Source organism: Anas platyrhynchos, chromosome 7 (genome assembly GCF_047663525.1).
Source record: "Anas platyrhynchos isolate ZD024472 breed Pekin duck chromosome 7, IASCAAS_PekinDuck_T2T, whole genome shotgun sequence".
Classification (NCBI taxonomy): Eukaryota; Metazoa; Chordata; class Aves; order Anseriformes; family Anatidae; genus Anas; species Anas platyrhynchos.
The window spans coordinates 14940507-14962191 of record NC_092593.1 but is presented as its reverse complement, the minus strand read 5'-3'; the positions used below and the strand labels follow the sequence as shown (position 1 = coordinate 14962191).

At 39.4% G+C, this 21685-nt stretch overlaps 1 protein-coding gene across 1 annotated transcript in view; it reads right to left on the bottom strand.

Moving 5' to 3' along the window:
• SLC49A4 (solute carrier family 49 member 4) overlaps window positions 1–21685 on the bottom strand; it is a 59142-nt gene that overhangs the window by 31672 nt on the left and 5785 nt on the right. Inside the window, exons 2-3 of the mRNA XM_005017530.5 lie at window positions 11542–11635; window positions 384–652 (exon numbers count right to left, since the gene is read on the bottom strand). Of these exons, the coding sequence (XP_005017587.3) occupies window positions 384–652; window positions 11542–11635 (363 nt within the window). The remainder of the gene's footprint in view (window positions 1–383; window positions 653–11541; window positions 11636–21685) is intronic.

Genomic DNA, 21685 nt, shown 5'->3' with positions numbered 1-21685 from the left:
TTCTGTCCTCACAGAAACAGAAGAAAAAAACAACCTGTCATGGAGACTTCTCTTTTTAATGAAAATTCAAGAAGTGATCAACAGTTTGGAAGCTCTGGGCAAGTATAAGCTCTCCTAGAAAATGTTATTCCTAAGATCAGCTGATACAAACAATTGAAATTCTTCACTTGGAATCAATCTGTACGAAAGATTACCTTATAATTTTTGCTACACGAAAGGGAAAAAGTGAACCCTTCTGATGGCAGAACATTTTACCACTTCATTATTTACCATCAATATAGTTACCGTTTCCTTTGCAGACCAGCCACTAGAGGGTAGTGCTTCACAAGTACCAAACATACAAGTATGTAAATGTTTTATAATTAACTTTTTTTTAAACACACCTGCATACAATACAGCCTCAATGCGGTCCTTGATGTGCTCAGTGTTGCTTTGTGATACCAGCAGGTGGTGAGATGTTCCATTAGGAGATGGCACTACAAGAGGTCCCACTAAAAACGCACCAGCAGCACCCAGGTAATTGAGCAGAGATGCAATAGCTGTTGCTGTGGCACGTTCATCTGGAGAAAACCATGTCGTGGAAAGAAATGGTGCTGCATTCATCACAGTTGGCCCCGCCAAGCCATTTAACAGCTGCCCTCCATGAATCAGCCTGGAACAGAGAATAGAGATGACAGCCATTTGGATGATAATCGCCTGTTTAAAAAGTTAAAAAAAAAAAAAATGCACATAAGATACTGAGTGCCTGGAATGGAGTAACTGCACAAAGAAATGAAAGTCCTGTGCAAAAAAAAAGAATATTCAATACACTAAAAGAAGCCCAATTAGACTGATTTAAAGAATCCAGGTCTACTCTGTTCTCATTACCTCAGATAAATGGAGAAGCAAATGTTCTCTTCAAAGCAGGAAAGGAAGAGGGAATAAAAGGAACTTTCTTTGCAGAAAAAAAAAAGGTATCATGATAGGATCTAAAAGTATAAAAGGGATAGTAGCAGAAAAGCTTTAAACTACAAGCATCTTAAACCTGACCCCTTGCCTGCATAAATCCCACAGAAGATTTAAATTAGTTACGTCAGATCCCAAGCTGAAACACTTCAGCAAAAAATACTCTGCATATTTTTTCACTGCATTATTTATTTTTATTTACACACTCAGATGAGCTTTATGTGCCTACAGATGAGGAGGCCAGGCTGTTGAGGTTTCCAAGAGAATCATCTTCTGCAGCAATCTGGCCATTCTCAACATGGTGTTGAAACAGCCAAGGAAACCCAGATTGTTCTTGTTTTTCACACTCACTGGATTTAACAGATAAGACTGGTGACAAAACAGAGATGCTACTTCCAAGCACTGAAGTCCCTACAACTTTTGGCTTCGTATTAGTACAATAAGCACATCCAGAAAGGACTTTTTGAAGGTTCTCCTAAATGTGTAATTCAGCCAGAAACCTTCTACTTTGACTTTTCCAAAAGTGATCGGCCATGAAAGGCAAAATCATTTGGGAATGTATATAAAAACAGCTAGCAAGTCAAACAAAACACAGCAACCCTACAAAGTAGATCTATCCATTGTGCAATAAAATGGTGGCAGATGATATTTTTAAATGGGTGATGTTTTTCAAAGCATAGCAGGAACCCACTGTTATTGCTCAAGACTTGAGCTGTCAGACATAAAAAGCTATGGCCTGAAAATGGGGAAACACAAGTTAGCAATGTTTAGGCAATGTTTCAAGCCACAAATGACTAAATAATATATAGCATGACAAGAGTTTTTTAAAGCACACCATGGGACAAAATACGCAAAAGAAATGCTGACAGACTCTTTATCAAATTAACAAGCTAGCTTGTCATAAAAATGGATAAATATTACTGATTCTCTGTTGATTAGAAATTAAGTCTTTAAGAAAAAATTATGAAAAATATACAGCGAAGAAAAAAATGCTATCACGTACCATTTGAAGGAAATGCTTTCCCAGCTAGGACAAAAGTAATACCCAGTCTTATAAGCAATTACATAAGCAATTGTATTTTTTTTTATTTTTCTTTTTGTTCAGCTGGACATCACCAAGATGTGGCCAGGTCTTTTTACTGCTTTTTAAACTGTGGCCTCCAGCATAATCAAACGAAATAGTTTAAAATTAATAAAAAGTACTATCTAAACAATACTCTGGTATAGTTTTCTGGAGGACACATCACACAAATACTGTTACTCTCCAATCCAGCATACTTCGGACAGAACAAGTAGTACCTTGTGTACTTTGGTACATTCATTCTACTTTCCCCCCTGTGATAAATTATTCCCATATTTTTATAGGAAAACCCTGTTCCAAGGTATTTGCAGTTATTCTGCATCCCTAGAAACAGCTGCATTTCAGTAGCGAGTGAGATAACTACCACAATTTTACTTGAGCGTTTTGTCTTGCTCCAAAGGGAGTTTAATACTTAAATTACGGTATGCTAGGAAAAATGTATTAATATAAAATAACCTCTACAGCTATAGGTGCTATACTAACACCTCTGTTCACTCCAGTAATACCATTTTAATTCAGGTATGCCCACTTGATTGGGCAATTCAATCTAAGGGCAAATAAAACACACTAAAACCAGAAAAAAATACAATGGTTCTGTATCTGTATCTTCTGGTAGAAAAAGTAAAGTTTTGTTAAAAAGTCATATGTTGTGAGAATTATAAATACTCCTTTAATGTACTTACACTTCAGATTTACATTATTGATATCCAACTCCATACCTGAATAAAAGTCTGTAACATAAAGGCCTTTATACTTAATACCAGAGGGAAACACATCTGTTAGTTTTCGTCTGCAGATCCAGAGGGAGAAAGTGGGATTGTAGTTCAGAACTTAAATTGTACATTATTTTTCTGCCTTTGCTTAGTGTTTTCATGTAAAGAGTTTAGCTTTGTCTCTCTGTAGGCCTCTTCTGTTGATGTTCTCATCTGCTCTCCCCTGCCCTAGCCCGTGTGGTATGCTGTCTGCTCTGATTTGCCTTTCCATCTGCATTTCTGGCATTTACCAAGCTTGACATTATCATGCAGGGCAGAGCATCTCTTATCTTCATATTGCCTAATTTTTCAAATCTAACATGTTGGGTCCAATAAAAAACATTTTCGGACTAAATTGCCACTGATGTACAGACTGCTTCAAACAACTTTACATGTAACAGTCTAAAGCTTATTTTATCTCTTTTTCAATACTGGTTTGAATTAAGTTTTTGTTTGTTTGTTTGTTTATTTTTTTTTTACCCTGAGAAAAAGAATTATTTGTATTGTTCCTCTACATATCCTTAACTCATTTCCCTAGAGAGATAGGGAAAAGATTCAAAATGTGATTCGGTGCATTTGCTAATCTGCTACTCTGGGAGACGTATGTAGCAGCCACCACAGCTGCCAGAGAGAAATATGAACGCAACAGCACTGGTGGCTTTTCGCTGTTTGTTACGTCTTATCAACACCACACTAGATTTCAGTCTAACAGCCCACAGGAGTCTGCTCTTGTACATCACCAGCACTAAAAATTACTGCAAGATCAAGAGACATTTGTTTCTCTTATTCCCCAATTTTCTTCTTGTTTCTGCTATTGAAAATGTGCAAAGAGCAACTGGATTTTTCCTTGCCACTATTTCAGTTTAAGTCTGTACAACATGATTTCTGTTCTCCAAGAAAAGGACTAACAGGGTAACTTTAGCTTTAGTTTGGGACCCTACCAAGCTGGAAAAGTATTTGTCCACATTTCTTCCAGAACTGGCCTCTAAATTGCAAAGAGACAGAGCAAGGAGTAGTTCAAATATAACAACAGAAATTAGAGAAGAAAAAGTCTTCCCATAATGTATTTCATCTCTTCTCCAATTTTTGTCAAGTTAAGTTTTAAATAAGTTATGTGGTTTTCATCACATCCTTAAGAGAACATTTTCTGTAAGCTTGAAGCAGTAACCTGGTTATACCTGCTTTATTCACTCCCTGCTGTCACAGCTGCAGTATCGTGTCAGGCAACAACAACAAAAGCATGTGAGGCTACAAATGCTGAAATTACAGCATCACTGAATGAACTGGATATGAAAAAGTGACATACAGGAAAAAGGCTTTAGTGATTGACAATACCATACAGCTTAGATTGGTAAGAGCTTCCATTTACAGACTGCTTTACTTATCTTTTTCTCCCTGTATAGTTTGAAACTTTTCATACATGTTCCGAGTCCCACAAAGTATTGGATTTGTTAAGCTATTTAAAAGCTGTATTACATAAACACTTTTTACATGTAAAAATAACAGACATTTAATGTTTCTACCACAGTATGTCTCATGCCTAGATGTAGAAGCATTTTAAATGAAAAAAAAACGTTCATTAACTTCCTTTCTCAGATAGGGAAACAGAGGCAACAGCAGAGGGAAAAATGAGCCACCCAAGAAATGACTCATAACACAATGGATTTAAACCACAGCACTGAAATAGCTCTCCAAAGCTCATCTAACATCTTTTAATTGACCTTGTTTTGGGAAGGCTAGCAATGGAGAAGTCATACCAGAGCTTTAACATTAATGAATAGAGTGGGAAGTGTTTTCACTTTCCTTTGGTAAGAAATAACAGGGGAAAAACGAAGCAGCCAGCCCCCATGCATCACTTTGACTCTCTTATCACAGATCTTCTCTGTCAGCATCCGATGAGCCTCCAGTTGACTGGGAAATGAGGTTCCTCTGGGTCCCAGGCAGGAGAGGAGCCCATCTCAAGAGCCTTGTGAAAACGGGATTTCTGGTTGATTTTCTTCCTGAAACTTTTACTATGCTTTTCCTGCTAGCTGCTATGTCAACTGACTGCTTAGTCATTACTCTGACTTCTATACAGATGCAATGAACAAATTGGTAACTCAGTCTTGTCGCTCTTTGGCTATGCGTGCAAAGCAAGGAAGCCACCAAGAGCTACTCCAGGGAAACAGCACTGTGCGTGCATCCTATTTTGGAAAAAAATAGTAGATTAATTGCTGATCCTAACAATTAACATAAAAAGGGATTCTGGATAAAGAAGTTAATATTTTACAGAAATAGATGGATGATTTATCTTTCATGCGCCTGACATTTTCACTCACTGAAAGAAGTGGATTGTTCATCTCCTGCTAATTTGGAAGACGAATAAGTTTATATAGTGATTAGCTCATTGTGGTAGCTCCTGGAAGCAAATGAAAGAGACCCTTCCACTAGAGGACTTCAGAGCACTTTCAAGTGCTATTGAATTTAGCCATACTACACAGCAACAAAGCCAGAGAATACCTCCTATTCAAGTGTCAACATTGATGCATGATGCAAGTTGCTTGCCCAAGCAAAAGAGTAAGAAAACACGTAGACTTATCTACATTATACATTAGAAGATTTATTGTACTTCAGAGGGCACTGATACCACTTCTGTAATGAAAAGTCTTTGATTTTTCACAATCAAGTTACTAGAAATGGATAGAGCTTTTCCTTTAGACTCCCCAAACTAAATGCAACAAAAGGCACCTCTATTAAGTGGCACCTTCTAAGGTACAGATGGAATTTGGAAGGTCAAATTCATGCTTTGTAGCAGTTCACTGCCATGGAGTATGGGGAGAGCCTGGTGCAAATGCTGTCCTGTTTATAACCAAAAGAGAGTGCAATAAGGCTGCGTGTCTGGAAAAGGACTGAGAATAAAAAATACTGCTGGGTAAAGCAATGAATTCATCTATTAAAAATAACATTCTGAAAGATGAATTTCGTGGGAATGCACTTCTTTTCAATATTTTCATTAAATGATATATTTATACTACAAAAGCTTTATGCCTTCTGGATATTCATGGATTGAGGCCATTAGCATTTTTAGCTTGTTTTTGATGCATACGGCCATTGATATGTGGAATAATTTAAAGTTGTTTTTCCCCCATCAATAAGAAAAATTATTATGAGCGGAAAGCCTGAGTCACTGTGTGGTACATTATCTCCAGCAATAAAAGCAAAAAAGAAAAGTAAACTTTTATAAGCGCGCTGTCGACTGTTTCCATCAGGAACTCGGCTCACATCTCACCCACGGCACACACCGTGGCCTCCTCACAACCTGTCACTGCGCTACAGGAGCAGACTTTGGAAGAGCTGGCCTCAGACCACGGCGTTTCCCAGGTTTCACAGCCTCATGTATCTTCTCTCAGAGAAGGAAACCAGCAAACAAATTTGTAGCAGTCTGAGGAACAGCAAGTTTGGGCTTTAAATCTGAAGGAATCAAACAGCAGAGTTACTTTGAAACTATTATTACTGAGAGCCTGCCAAGAAACAGACAAGGATCTGCAAGGAGAAGCAGCGGCAATCTCAGGCCAAGACCCTGACGTCTCTGTCAGACATCCTGACAGAGAACGGGACGGCGCAGGAGCACGGCGAGACCCCTGACAGCGCGGTGACAAATTCACTCACATCCCTGCGCCGTCACGCCAAGAGACTGTACGGTCATCACAGCTGTCACGCGGCAGGAAAGAGTGGTTTGTCACTCAAAGCATTACCCGGGTTTGAAGGATGAGGGTATACGAAGTCAAAACTTCTTTTTGGATTTTTATTTTTATTAAAATGGGCTTTCCACCCTCCCTTCCCCCCTTTTAAGGCCATTCCACAAACCCCTCATTGAAAGGGGATATCTTTAAAGCAATGTGAACAGAGGATGCATTCAACAAATTCAAACAGATCCAAAACAAACAGCGTTGCTGTAAACTAAAAGTAGGCAATTACATTAGGGGCTAATGAGGCAAAACATCCTGAAACAAGTTATCAGGGAAAGGCACCGGGAATGGCTGCTGCCGGGTCTGCCATGTGAGAAATCTGAGGAAAATTTAGCGCTAGAGGCAAAAACTAACTACGATTTTTTAAGTGAAAGAGTAAGAGAGTACAGGAGAGGCAGTAAACTAAAGACTTGGATAAACAAGGCCCTTTTAAATATTCCCACAAAACTTTTTTTCAGGCCAGTGAAAGAGCAGGAGGACACTTTGATCATAATGCAGCAACGTGGATATTAACTCAACTAATATGAATTCTTCTTTAAGGGCAGAAATTACCCAACAGAGTAAGAGTCACAAGACACTACTGAAGTCAAAGATCTCAAGATGACAAAAAATAATTAAAGGATCTCTACATCTGAGAATAAGAATTTCTATTATATGAGATGGAGCTGAAAATCCCACAAATATATTCGCTTGCCTTCCAGCATAAACTTATGCTAGTTGAGGCTTTGCAGAAACACTGTCTACTAAATATTACTGCAGTACTAAGCCCTTGCTGAGAATTCAGCGTTTCCTTTAAGGCATTACCTGCTGGATTTACCACTCCAAGAATTTAAACAGACCAGGAGTCTGTAAACAGCTAATTCAGGAGTTTACCACCATCACTATCACATATCGCTCATTAAACAATGTCACTCTTTGTACTTTCAGGGATGAAAAAGAGAAGGTGTGGAATTATTGAAGAATATGTATGACAAGAACAAAATATTTAATACAAAGTAGGTGGCAACTAGCTAATAGAAACAAAATGTACAAAAGATGCAGTAAGAGAGCATCATCTGTTAGTACAGAAAAGGCAAAACTTAGATATATCTAAGTAGGGGAAAAAATTCAAAAACCTAAGACGTGGTAAGTAAGTCTCTTCATAGGAACTACCAATTATCAGTATCCTCCCTGTAACACTTCATAAATAACAAAACTGTCAATTCATACTGCTCCTGTTTCCACTGTCATTCTCTGTCATTGCTTTGCAACAAATGTTTTAATGAGACTTATTACCAAACAGCACCCTCTCACTGCCATGACTCGAGGTCCTCAGTAACTACATCTGTATTGTGAAATTTAATATGAAGGTCAAACCCTACCAACCCACAGAATACTAAGTTCTAATAAATTTCTCAATTAATGTATTCAATACAAACAACAAGTTATGTTACATCATTTACTTCCACCTCTTTAATTATCCCGTCTTTCACATTTTAAGGCGGCTTACGTGGTCAGTCTGAAAAGCCACGGATTTACATTTATGGGCTGATTTCATCATTTATTTCCTTCTTTCTTATACGTTTCAGCTCATAGGTAGATCTAATATAGCCTTTTGACTAGATTTACTGTTTTACAACCAGACATGCTGTCTTGTAAATCTATTCCAAAACACAGAATATAAAAATAAATGTGTTGTGTTACATGGGGAGAAAAATCCTGATTTTTTTCCTATTAAAAGATGGCCTCCTAGTAACTACTGATATTCAGGTTAGTTATAAGTGTCCAATGAAAATAACTCATTCAGTGCCAGGCAGCATTCAAAAAGGAAAGAGAGGGACCTACAGATGCAGGCAAAGCATATCGAAGATGCTCTTGTAACCTTCAGGGAAGGGAATAAGGTACAAGTCTAGAAGTGGTACAATCTTATAACATGCATTTTCTTTAAGTTCCATATATTTCACACGAACTATGAACTGAAAAACTAGGTGTGGCAAATGAGTCTTTTATAGTACTGAGAACGGAGTCTTATTTTACTTTTAAAAGTCAAATTTACTGTCACATGTATGGCACTAACTTGACAAGCTCAGATGTACAGGGTAGATTAGAAGCTTTATTTTGTCGCTTCCTTGCCTGGATGTTACAGATATTAACCTTACAGGTTAATATGGGTTGTGGAGGAAACCAAGCGAACAGGAGTGTGCATGTGTATATATATATAATGTATATTATAAATACTGGGGGGGAGGACAGGACTTCACTAGTTCAAGTACTGATGATTCCTCAATCTCACACCCAAGTCCACACTTTCACATTTAGCCATGCACTCCCTCCTCAGCCTTCCCTGCATTTATGAAGTTCTGGGATGGATTCCCAGTACGGTTTTAGGTCTCACTGGCAGAGAACAAAAATTCACCATAAGGAACTGCAGCCTCAAGAGACACTCTCAAATGTTCAACCTAAATTCTCCCGTATGCAAGTCACAAGCATATATACGAGTGTCAAATGAACTGAAAACAGAGGTTAGGGTTTGCATTTAAAATATGACTCTGATTGCTGAAGATAGTCATAGTTCTTACACGTCAGAGCCAAAAGAATAATTACAGACTAGAAAGGAGCCTAAGAATACATTTGGATATTACAGGTCCGTATGAGATAAGGAGCACAAAGCGGCGAGGATTAAATGTCAGTCTTAACGGTGATTTCCTCACTTCTGTGATTGCTCTGATAAGTGATGGGCTTTAGTAGCTCTCCTTAATACTAAATTACAAGAACATTGTGAGTACACAGTAGAAAAAATAAAACTGACAAATCTCATGAACATTCTTGTAATTTTACATATCTTAGCTCTGACATAATTGTCCCAGAGAAATCCCTCAGTATGTTACTGCAGATTACCCAGGGAATGAAGAAGCATTACAAAACATGCCAAAACATTTAAGGGAATTCCAGTTGTGTCAGCTTTTGAGATGCTTGAGTATAAGCTTTTGTGTGATCCTGTCCATCTGTCTGGTTGATTGATGTTCAAATGATCATATTAATACATACACACATTCAGAATAAATGCATAGCCTAGTGCTCAGCTAACTGTTGCTAACCCATAAAGCAGTCAGGATATTCTCCAAAGTACCATTTTGTTTGGTACCACGCTTCAAGTAATTGATGAAATTTGGCCAGTCTTTGCCCTCAAAACAAATGCAGGTTACCTGGTATAACATCACAGTATGCACAACTATTTACAGTATCGAGACATTTTCAATGAAAACCATACTTTTGCTTCACACAGTTAGCAATAATTAATTCTCTGTAGATTTTTAACAAACTGTGTAAAAGATCAAACTATTTCCTCAGGTAGAACTAATTCTTGCAAATCCCTCACTTTTTTAAGAATAGGCTAAGTTAACAATTTTATCAACTTTGTCTTGAAATTATGCTTATTTTTACAGCATGAATAAATGAGGTAAGTAACCTTTTCCATCAGGATTCTGCCTTTTTTTTTTTTTTTAAATACGGTTCTCAATAAAACGCATCATATTTTATGCATCTTGTCAGACACTGGAAATGCCCAGGCTTTATTTCCCCAATTAAAGAAGCTGTTATTTGAGTGTTTCCTCCTTAAGCATTTCTTTTACCAGGTCTTCTCACTGCTATTACACTAGAAAACTTGGTTAAAAGGTTTAAAGGAATGCAAAAATTCCCCTTCCCACCCCCAAAACCATGTCTCAGCTAAACATTGGCAATTTATTTTCAAGTTCTTACAGTTTTTATCTTTGCTTTGTTAAAGCAAAGCAGCTTTAGCAGCTATGGCACCTTTTGCCTGGGGCAATCTTTTGGCATAACTGATAAATGGAAAGCTACATAAGATGCTACATTTCACTGCATTTAAGTTATCTGACCCATTTGAACTATACATATAAAACAGTAACCGTATACCTATATAGTTATATATAACTAAGTTACAAGATATAACTATAACTTACAGTTATAGCTACACATAAAAACCAAGATTGGTCTGAACTGATGAACTGGATGTTCAGCATCCCTTAGGGCCTTGAGAACAGGTGAAATAGGGGCCCAGTAGGGATTGCTACCACCATAACAGTATGTTTCCACCTCAAATTGAAAGGGCCACTTTAAGTAGTAGCATAATATGGTTAATTCAGCCTCCTCTGCCCACTAAGTCATTGAACAGCACCTTGAAATGGGCAACAGTGTTGGCAACAAGCATCTGGAGCACCTTGGGTTTTGTTATACACTCACCAAGTACCTAAGAACTGAAATTACACCCCCCACTACCCACAGTTTACTAAACCAGTCATTATGTACTAACTGCTTACTACTGATCAGGGCTAGTTTTAAAATCAATGCTGGTATCACATTCTCAGTCCTCTGTACTTACTCTCCTGTAGTTACTATAGATTCCCACATTCAGGATATGTTGACAGGACAACTGACTCATTTGGATTGTCTGATTTCTAGGAAGCAAACTGTCTCTATCAGAAACTATTAAACTGCACGCGTACAAAAGACATTTGTTCCAGTCTCAGAGAAAATATAAGGTTACTTTGGAATGCAGACTGGAAAAGACTATATGAAAAGGCCATTTTGCATTAGTTCAGCCATATCACCACTGTACAATCTCATACATCCAATATGAGAAACATGAACTAATTATTTAACATTTGCATATAAATTACATATTTTTGGGTTTTGTGGCTTGGTTCCCTGTGTGATCTTGGGCCAGTTTCTGAACCTCTCTAAATCTCTGCTTCCTTGTTTGCAAGACAGATTAACATTATTTATGCAGGATGGGGTGAGGCTTAATTAACTCAAGTTTGTAAAGACCTTTCTGATCTTCAGATACTATGCAGAACAAGGACTAGAAAAAAAATCAATTTAAGAACCCAAGAAACGTGTAAGCCCAAACCCATGCAACATGCATTTAGAGTATCAATTTTATACAGAAAATTTGTACTAGCATTTCTTTGCAGCAGCAGCAAAAATACATTAAAAGCAAGTATAAAATATGTATATTAAAAATAACTAATTCACTTACTTCTTCCTTATTTCTAGGTCTGAAACTGGAACACATCTCAGGCCAGCTCCCAATACCATGAGTGATGATGTTAGTAATACAGTTACCCTCAGACCTGAAACAAGAAAACAATAGTATTTCACAGGTTAAGTCAGCAATGCTGAAGGAAAAAAACAGAAAAGTCGCACAGGTATATACATTTGCCCTCAGTCTCACTGAAGATATGCATGTTCTTTCAAATCATAAACATCGGTGCTGATAAGAATTACAGATACAAAATGAAATCCTATGTTATTTTCCATATTGATACACCAGAATTAAAGGTTTATTCTTGGCATAATACCAAACAGGATCATACCTAAAATCTTAACAGATGTTCTTGGAAATGAGAAGTGGCAATAAAAGCATCATCTAATTCTAAAGGAAATATTGTACTTTTTGAAGCACTGGGGAAGATGCTCCAATGTATGATCTGAAATCTAGGCAGATCCAAAGAAAAATCTGGATTTGTACAATCTTTTCCAACCACTTATTTGCTTTCATAATGCAGATATTCTTTTCAACCTGAAGAAACAACTATTTATTCAGCAGGAAAAAAAAAAGTATTTCTTGCAGGCCTTGCAATTAGGCCAGGTTTTTGCTGCACTCAGCTTAAATTGACAGAGGTTGTAAATATAGTACATTAGAAAAAAAGCTACAATCGACCTATTCCTTGAATATGTCTTTTTCCCCATGCTGTGATTCTCAACTGAGAAGCACTTAAATTAGAAACAACTTTATCTCGGAGCTGCAATTCCATTTGCTAGCAGTTCAGTTGCTGCTGCTAAGGTGTTTCCACCATCGGTAAGCAGCACAGAAACAGTGACAACTGATGGGCTCAACTTCCAGAATATTGTAAAACACTGAAATCATAAATATGTACAATTAAAAATGTTGATACAGCTTGTAACTCTAAAGTCATAAAACTTGAAACAAACTTAGAGCAAACAGAAAATGTAGGGCTTTGATATCCTTAGCAGAACATAAAACAACTGAACTACGACACATACATGGTATCTCTAACATTTAGGCAAGACTAGTAACTACCCAAAACATAGACAGAAGAACAACAACTTGCTATGATAATCCAGATAACAAACAGACATCAGATTTTGATTCTAGACCGACAGTTTTCAAATAAACATTCCCAGTATGTCAATGACTCCTGCAATCCATACAGTTGAACCAGTAGTCACATTAAACATTTTGTTTCCCTGGGAATTTTACAGGGGGCTTTAGAGCACGTGTTTTACCACAAGGTAATAGTGCTCTTATTGCGACAGCTCTTGGCAAGCCTCACTCATGAATATGCAACTCCTCGTGCCGGACATTGCACACACCGAAGATGGCTCAAACAACCCAAGCCAAGACAACCAAACCAACCCAAAGTTAACACCGCAGGTTTTCTGAAATGGAAGCATGACTTCCTCACTACAGCTGAGTCATTAACAAAAGGAATGTGCCCCAGGTTCCTGCAGCTCCCAAGGACAGCTCACACCCCTAATGCCCTGGAGTAGCATCACCAGCTGAGACCATTTGTTTCCTTGAAGGACTCCCAGTGCCTGCCCAGGTTTACCTGGCTCTGCATTTAACCAGCACATGTAGCTGTTGAACTGGATTTTCAAGCACACCAATTCAGAGAGCCCAAACTAATGTCCTGATAAGGCTGTTCAAAATCCTGCTGTTCATATTTTCTGTGCCACTGTGTGAACCTTTGTGGCGTGCTGAAACCTGTACTACCACGTTGGATTAGCCGTGGGGGTAATTATTTGTGTTGGGAGCAACTACATGTGATGTTCTTGCCTTTTTCCTTTAAAAAAAAATCTTTGTTAGCATTGCTTTCACACATGAGAACCTGTTCAAAATCCAAATTAGTTTTATTGACTGAAAGTCAAAACATAAGTCTTTTAAACAGAAATCTGTAGTCTTCCATTGGAAACACTGCTGCAAATGTTTCAAGACAGAAAATGACACATGCATTACTGGAGTTACGTAAACCAGGATTTTTTTGAATGACATTTCACAAAGCATGCCACTTTCTGCATTTTAGGAGGGACAAGGACAAGGACAGACAGCTGGGAAGGTCTCAGTCAAGTGGCACAGCAGGTGACACAGGCCAGGTACATCCCAGGGCACAGCAGAAAATGAGCATCATACAGAAATTTAGATTTATATCACCACAGGATGAGCTTTCCTAGATAAAAAAAAAATACCTATTTTACTTTTTTTCATTAAAAAAAGTTTTGTTTGAAATCTGTAGAAAAGTTTCATAAAAAAGCAACGTCACATAATTCAATGAAAAATAAATTGGATGTCAAGATTTCTCACCAGCTCCCATTCTAGGCTTATTTTTACCATCAACCGTACGTGTCATGTAATTTAAAAATAAAATTACCAGTTAAAGCCTCACAATCAAGATACGTTTGATCTCTCCGAATGTTCTTTGAAGTTCTCATCTGGAACACTATACACTGTAATGTGCCACTTTTAAGTGTTTTGATTGCGCAGACTGTTCTTTGGCCTTTTGTTTCACCTTAATGTGCAAACACACCTACAAATTCTTTTGGTTAAAGCAGCATGTTGAAAATGGTGACACTAAAGTGAACAAGTAAAAAAAGACTGTCAGACAAGCAGCATATTAGAGATTTTCTTTGCTAATTACATGATGTACTTCTACCCTCTGAGCACCTTCCCCTTTTGCTTTGCTTTACATTTTAACTCTCTGAATTCATTCTCCCTTTCATCTTAAAAATCAGTCTTTAATAGTATTTTTAGAACTATATAAAAGTGGTTTCGCTTTGAACATTGCAGTGTCCCTTAATCTGAACTGGAAATCTTGTACTACTCCAAGGGGTAACCTCAGAGTGTTTCAGGATATCACTGCACCATGGGGACAATAAACCAAAGTCACCAACTGAGCCTGGAAAGAAAGCCTGTGAACCCCGCAAGAAATTATTTCTCTAATTAAAAAAAAAAAAGCCACTAAGTAACAAGCAATCAAGATTTTGAGTAAACCTAATTAATTTCATTGGTTTTACCCTGTACGCAGATGGTAACGGATGGTGGTGGGGCTACAGCTTCTTAAATACCATCATCCAGCTCCCAGTACCTTTCTTTCAGAGGTTTCTGACATGCAGCTGGGAAGGGAAGAAACATCTCAAAATGGATGTTGGGCAGATGGAGGTGGTTTTGTATTCTTTAGAGCCTTTCCTGCTGGCTGCTCCTGCAGGCTGCTGGGCCCCACAGGTTGCCCTGGCTGTTGGGCACTCTGCGGCCACCTTCTGAATGGTCACTGGTGGTAATACCGAACTGCATCAGAAGCATCAGAAGTTTAGTCCATAATAAAAATAAATTTCTCTCAAATAATAAATATAATCAATGTTGTTCAACAGTTTAAACCTGTAGCTAATAACACAGTCTGCTTTGCGAATGCAGCAGCCCACGCTGCATTTGCTGGCTTTGATTTCTCTTTAAAACGACTACCTCCAAACTAGAGATTCAACAAAGTCTCGACCCACAATCCTCTTCACTCTCCTGCAAAACACAGACTTTTAATCCAGCCAAGATGATGTGGTACCAGCAAACCTTGCCGTGCCTGTGCCAACAGGATGTGCAGCAGGATGTGGCCTGCACACAGCCTGCAAACAAGCGGCCACTACAGAGCCAGAGAGAACAAAACACTTATTGCAGAGCAGGACACAAATGGCAGCTAAGGTTTGTTTTCCCCACCCCTCCTTTTAATGAAGTGCCCATCTTGGGGGAAATTCCAGTTAGATGTGCAGAACAAGCAGTTTTCACCTTTTTGCTAAGCTGAATGGACGTCGTGCCAGAGTACAAGCTGCAGAATTGAGCCCTCCACCCAGCGTGGCCAAAGAGGATTTCTCTTACACCCACATCTCTCTCAAATGCATTAATATTTAAACGTTTTCCTTCCTTCAGCTGCAGATACTAAAATCAGTCCTCACGAACACAGAATACAACAATGCTCTAATTACAGATGAGTGACATCGGCCCACTGCACATTTTCACAGCTTTTAAAGATCAGGCTGGAAGCAAGAATGATCCCTTCTGACACAACTCGGAGCATTTTAATTCACTCAACTACTCTATTATTATTTTGACGAAAGCATATCTGTCTAAAAAGATAATCCTGTCTGATGCACACACAAGGAAATGAAAAACTCCCCAATTTTAACAGCTATTCCAACAATCACTGTTAAATTGTGTTCTTCCTTCCTATTTAAAGCAAAATCAGCTGTCAAACAAATTCTTGCTTTTCCTCTCGTGATGGAAGCAGCTCAAGACCTTGTATTTTTCCTTCTATGAAGTTAATATACAATAAATAACCTTTACCTTTGGTTTCTGTAAATAAATCAAAATTTGAGTTCCAAGTTTTTCACGATTTTTCCTTCAGTCCTGGAATTGGTTTTGTATGCCTTGTCCAAATACCCTCCTCACTGCTCAAGCATCCTTTTTTCAATAGGATTTTTTTTCTTGGATACCTGTTTTCCATTCCACAGGAAGGGACTGTTTCTCTTCCTCCTTAATGTGTGGCTTTACATTTAGCCATATTAAAACAGAAGTTTGATTAAACAGCATGCTTTATCAGGCAATCCTCAAAGCTCTGCACAGAAGTCCCTGCTTCATCATTATCTACTGCTTCAGAAATCTTTGTATTTTAAATTTAATACTAACAAAATTACACTAATAGTTGCACCGTGTTCTCTCACAGGGTTATCTGTCATAATTAAAATAATAATAATAAAAGCTACCTTGCTGCTAAATAGAGGGAACAAAACTTTTGGTGTGCTTGCATTTCACCAAGCTGACTAACGTTGCTAAGAATATAAGCAGCAATCCTCTTTCAGATAAAGCATCCTTACAACAAGCAATACAACTCGGAAAAGAAAAGAACCTTTTCAGTGACATGAAAAGGCTTCCTCGTTGAGATGTGGTCCCCGTCTTTCTTCTGCACATGGAACAAACGTGAAAAAATCAGTATGTCAGACCCAATGTAGATTCCACAAAAGCACTTGATTGCAGAGGAGCATAAATTGTGTTTGGAAACTCAGTGGAAAATAAGTATGCTCTGAAGAATATCATCAACTACACTCAGAAGCATTAAAAACTGGAAACCAAATACACAGACTGCATGCAGAAGAGAACAACTGCCAGGTCACATGCAGCTAATCAAAACCTGCTCCTAGTCTGATGGCCAGGATGTCATAAGGTGCTGTTACACACACACACAATCTCCTTTCTCTGGGTCCATGGTGCTGATGTCCTGTCTTTTGTAAGCTGTGATTTCAAAGCTAAACCAAAGCCAATTGTTTCCATCTGTTTCCCTGGCCCTATGTGGCACTACCAAAACAGCATCCACATTTCACCTAAAAGAGGTTTAGGACTCAGGTATCTGTTTTGGATTGAAAATACAGCAAATTAGTGGCATTCATTCGAGCATTCTGCTTGACAGCACCTTTCTGGTATCAAATAGTAAGAACTAAGCATATAGGACCCATTTGAAACAAATTTTATTCAAATACACATTTGTCCCCTCCCACCTTATCTAGGACATGAGAAGTAGACCTTTTCCAGATGGAGCCCACAACACAGCCCAGTTCCACTTCCCAGGGGAGAATTGCATGGCAAAGGCAGATACCAGCAGATGCTGTGCTCCAATTTCTGCCTGACATAAGTAGCAGGTAGAATTGGATCCCCAGACAAAATATGTACTAGGAGTCTCCTGAAATATAGATGCAGGAGATAATGATCTTCAGAGAGGCAATTTCTCTTTATAATTTCTTGTGTTGTAACAGAATCTGTCAGCAATAGCTGACATCCAGGCTATCAGGAGGAGTTTGAAATTTCTTATAAATGTATGTTTCATCATACACAGCTTTTCCAAATAAACTCTGTATGTATGAATACAGCAACTTCAAATGCAATAGTTCCGTGGTTCGATACAGGCCTCCTACTCAGGGTCAGAAAGACAGACGAGCCCTTATTGCAGAAGTGAAGTCGCCACCAACACGGGGGAGCCCACAGGGAAGTCCCTGCCAGCTAGGAACCAAGGCTGGTGCCAGAGACAAGATGAGACCTGAAGATAAAGCTATTTCTGCTACCACTACTTACTGGACAGACACAAGACCACATGCAAGACTGAAATTACGGGGCCCAACATTCATCCCCACCAGTTCTGTTTTCAGTATCTCTTGCAGAAGATGGGAAATACGCGTTATCTGCATAAGAGTTATCAAGCAACAGCTTAGAAGAACATCATCACTGCCAAATTACAAGGTTAGATAAGAATATTGTAAAATAAAATCACTCAAAGCACAAAATCTGGCCAGCCAAGTGTTCCAGCGAAAAGATGGCTCTATTTGAGGGAAGTGACTGAATGTGTAAGAACTCAAAACCAGAAGGACAGAATTGTGAGAAGCAGAGCTCAGCATCACGTAATTGCTAATTATTATGACAACCACATAGCCACCCCCCCAGCTGTTGAGCTGCTGCACCTTTCTTGACGTGCATCCTGACTGTGAGGTAACTGAGATACTTGCATATTTACATTCTAACTGCATAGCTCACTTTTGATTCACATTGTTAAAAAAACTCCTCTTGTTTTGTGGTATTTTTCTTTTTGTTTTCCTTTTCTTTCATTAAAGCATATTAAAATTATTGTTCATCCAGATATAAGAATTTCACTGCACCTGCTAGAAGGAAGAACAAGCAATCACAACCATGTCAGGAGGGTGCAGGGTGCTTTTGTTTCATTTGCATCGACACAATCACTCTATGTCATCATGGGATCAGTGGAACCATACTTCTAACTTTGTTCCAGTACATCTCATTTTTAACACTGCTTCTTGGCTTACTTTAGCTGCTCACTGATGTACATTTCACCCACAGCTAATCCAAGTGCGTAACACCTCAAAGAAGAGAGCCCAGGCCTGGGGCAGTGGGACCTGCCTCTCTTGACATGCCTTAGGAAATTGGGCAGCCACTTCTGTTCCACTTCTCCCCCTTCTGCCTTATTTGTTCAGACTAAACACACAAGAACAGGAGCTGGTCTCACCACCAGTACTATACCAGCTGGTAAATCAAGTCTTCTCCCTGCCTGGAGTCAGCGCAGCGCTAGGATACACTAGAAAAGGACTTGGAGTGCTTAGTGAGTCTGTACAACTCACACAAACACCAAAGAAGTATCTTCCCTCACCTCAGCTACCTGCTTTCTACTCTCAAGCCCCATGAAACACGAAGACTTGGGTGAATCATTTAATTGGTCTTTTCCATTTGATTAACTAAAAACTACATCAAGGGGCGTGCATGTGCGTACATGTCAGAGCGACACCAAGCAACTGACAAAAACACCTCGTTCTGTTGGCAGAGGACTAACCCTCGTCATTAATTCTGAAGCTAAATCATGGATGCTCATTAACAAGTCAAGAGAAAGTACGAGATAACAAGCCTTCACCGCAGCAATCACTGTTGTCTTCCTGGACGAATTCCGACAATCCAGGCCCTTTCAGCACTGAACAAGGGGGAGGAAAGCTTTGCTTTTCTTTTCTCTTCCCACTCATTTCAAGCACTCCCGATTGCACAGCAGGCTTAATTACCGCACAGCTAACCACAGATCCCTACCTGCGGTGACAGGGAGGAAAAACAGTCTCTCTGGTACACATCTATCAGGAAGATGCTCTGTCATTATCTTAGTGGCACTTGCCCACACCACCCAATGGTGCATGAAATTCTTCATTTGAAGAGACAGAGGCATTTTGCTTTGCCACAGCAGAGTATCAAGAAGCACCCATGCAGCAACGATTGGCAGTTACGCTAAATACCACCGAGTGGATTCACTAAGCGGGACACTAAGTGCAAAGTTTCTACTTTTTCCTGTCCCTGCTGCGAGGCAGGGAAAAGAGATGTAAGAGTCCTGTCGATGTGACATCCACGTGGGTCCTGAGACTGTTCAGCTGCTGGAGTCGGCGTTCAGCTTCCCTGTGTGTGAAGTTTCAACATTACAAGGACCACAAACTATTTAGGGTACACACTTCAACAGAGATGATCCTAAAGACACACTTTGGGGCACTGTAATGAGTCCTAAACCCATTACAGTTATAAAGGCTGCTGATGAATTCTTTAGGTTCGTGTGATTGATCAATTACAACTGAACTCCACCTTTCCCAAATATTCCAGACGTCACTTATCAAAAAAGCGAAATAAAACAAGTAAGAAGTTCCTAAATGCAGCTGAATTTGACATCTGGCATTCCAGAAAAACATCAGCAGACTTTGCAAAAAGCAGAAGACCTCTCACTTTCATAACACATCACTCCCTGAGCTGAGTCATACGCATCTCCAGCTTTAGAAAGAGGAAAAAACTGAAAATCCTCTCTACAATGAATTTGCATGAGAAAGCTTCATTTGTAGCTTTTGAGGAAATTGGAGCATTGATCAAAAGCTTCTGCAAAACAATCAAAGTTACAACATGGCTACAGAGCTACAATAAGTCCATGCATGTGAGAAGCATTAAAAAAAAAAATCACCAAAAGTACGGCAGGAAATGATAGAACGGCACTGAACATCGCCAATTAGAGGAAGGCAAAGAGAGCCAGAAGTTCCCTTGCCATAGGATTGTAATTAAAAGAGTGACAACAGACAACATAATGGCATTTTAACGTTTTCTGTCCCAGTTACAGGAAGGTTTCCAGAAGCAGAGCACCACCAGAGGGGCTGCATGCACTCGGGCAGCTCACACCTCCATCACGTGGCCAGGCATCTGTCATCACCAAAACCACACCACAAGGAGTGGCTGCATTTTGGCTGTGCTGCTGGCACGTACACACGTGCAATGTCCGGGGAGCCCCATGGGAGCAGGCAGGAAGAGGGTTACCTGTGCTAACTGAGGCTTAAAGGGTAGTGGGATGAAGAGAAACGTCTGTGGATACATGGTACAAAGCAGAGGCTGGGGCTGCCACCATCTAAAAGAAAGAACTACCTCCAGAAGAGGACATCTGCCTCCAGCCCTGATTTCTACTCAGCCTGGCCCATCAGGAGGTATGGGAAGTGCTGCTACCAATCACGCCAGTGTTGCTGTGATGAATCACGGTGGCATCAAGTTAATACAACTCATCAGATCCTAATTAAACCACTCTATGTTGCTAATCACTCTGTGTATCTCGAGTGATCTTTTGGAGCACGTCTGACTCCAGTGAGGGTGGGCCAATCAATTCTCTAATGAGCCCTCACTTCTGCAACCACTCGCACGAACGCTCTGCGGACTTTCACTGCAACCACAGCATAAAAAACTCAGCAACAGAAGCTAAGTTTGGTTTCGTCTTCCTTTTCTCCTGATGGTGTAGTGGCAGAACATGTCTATATAGACACACACACAGAGCAACTCAGTAAGTTTTTGCAAAATCAAGCTATTCAAATATTTACTCTAGTGGGATTTACCTATACGCAGCACTTTGTTTATTTCATCTTTCCACACACAATAAAAACAGCACTTCATCTCACTCCTTCCGAGATTTGTTAGTTTAGGAAAATTAATCCCATTTACAGAGTTAGCTAGGCTTGGATCAGTATCACTTACCAGACAATGACATGCACACTGCTCGCAGCACGCAGCGGGACAGCACTCCATAGGATGCGAGGGAACAGACGGGGGTAAAACAGATATTTTCCTTCAAACTTCTGTTCATTTCACTGAAGTGTATAAATCACTTGCCTTTTCACTACACACATACAGCTTTCAGTTCGAATGAATCCAGGCATCTTCTCCCCCCTCTTTTTTTTCCCAACTCAAGCACTAAGTTCACATTTAGCTTTCATTAAATCCAAAAGAGCCTTCTGCTGCTCTTGCTGGCCTGAACAAGACCTCTGCCATTAATCTGAATGCTACTGAGTAGAATCAGTTCCTCGTGATAAGCACACTCTTCGTGACCTGAGCACACCTCAGCTGAGTGCCAGAAACATCGCCTTTTCCTTTCCCCCTGGCTCCTTGCCATTCTGCCCACATTTTCATACCTGTAAGCTTTCCCGTGGGTATTTATTTCCCGGAGGCTGTGCTAACCTAGCAAAACCCTGTCTGTATAAACCATTTTTACTCTCAAAGCGCGTAAATC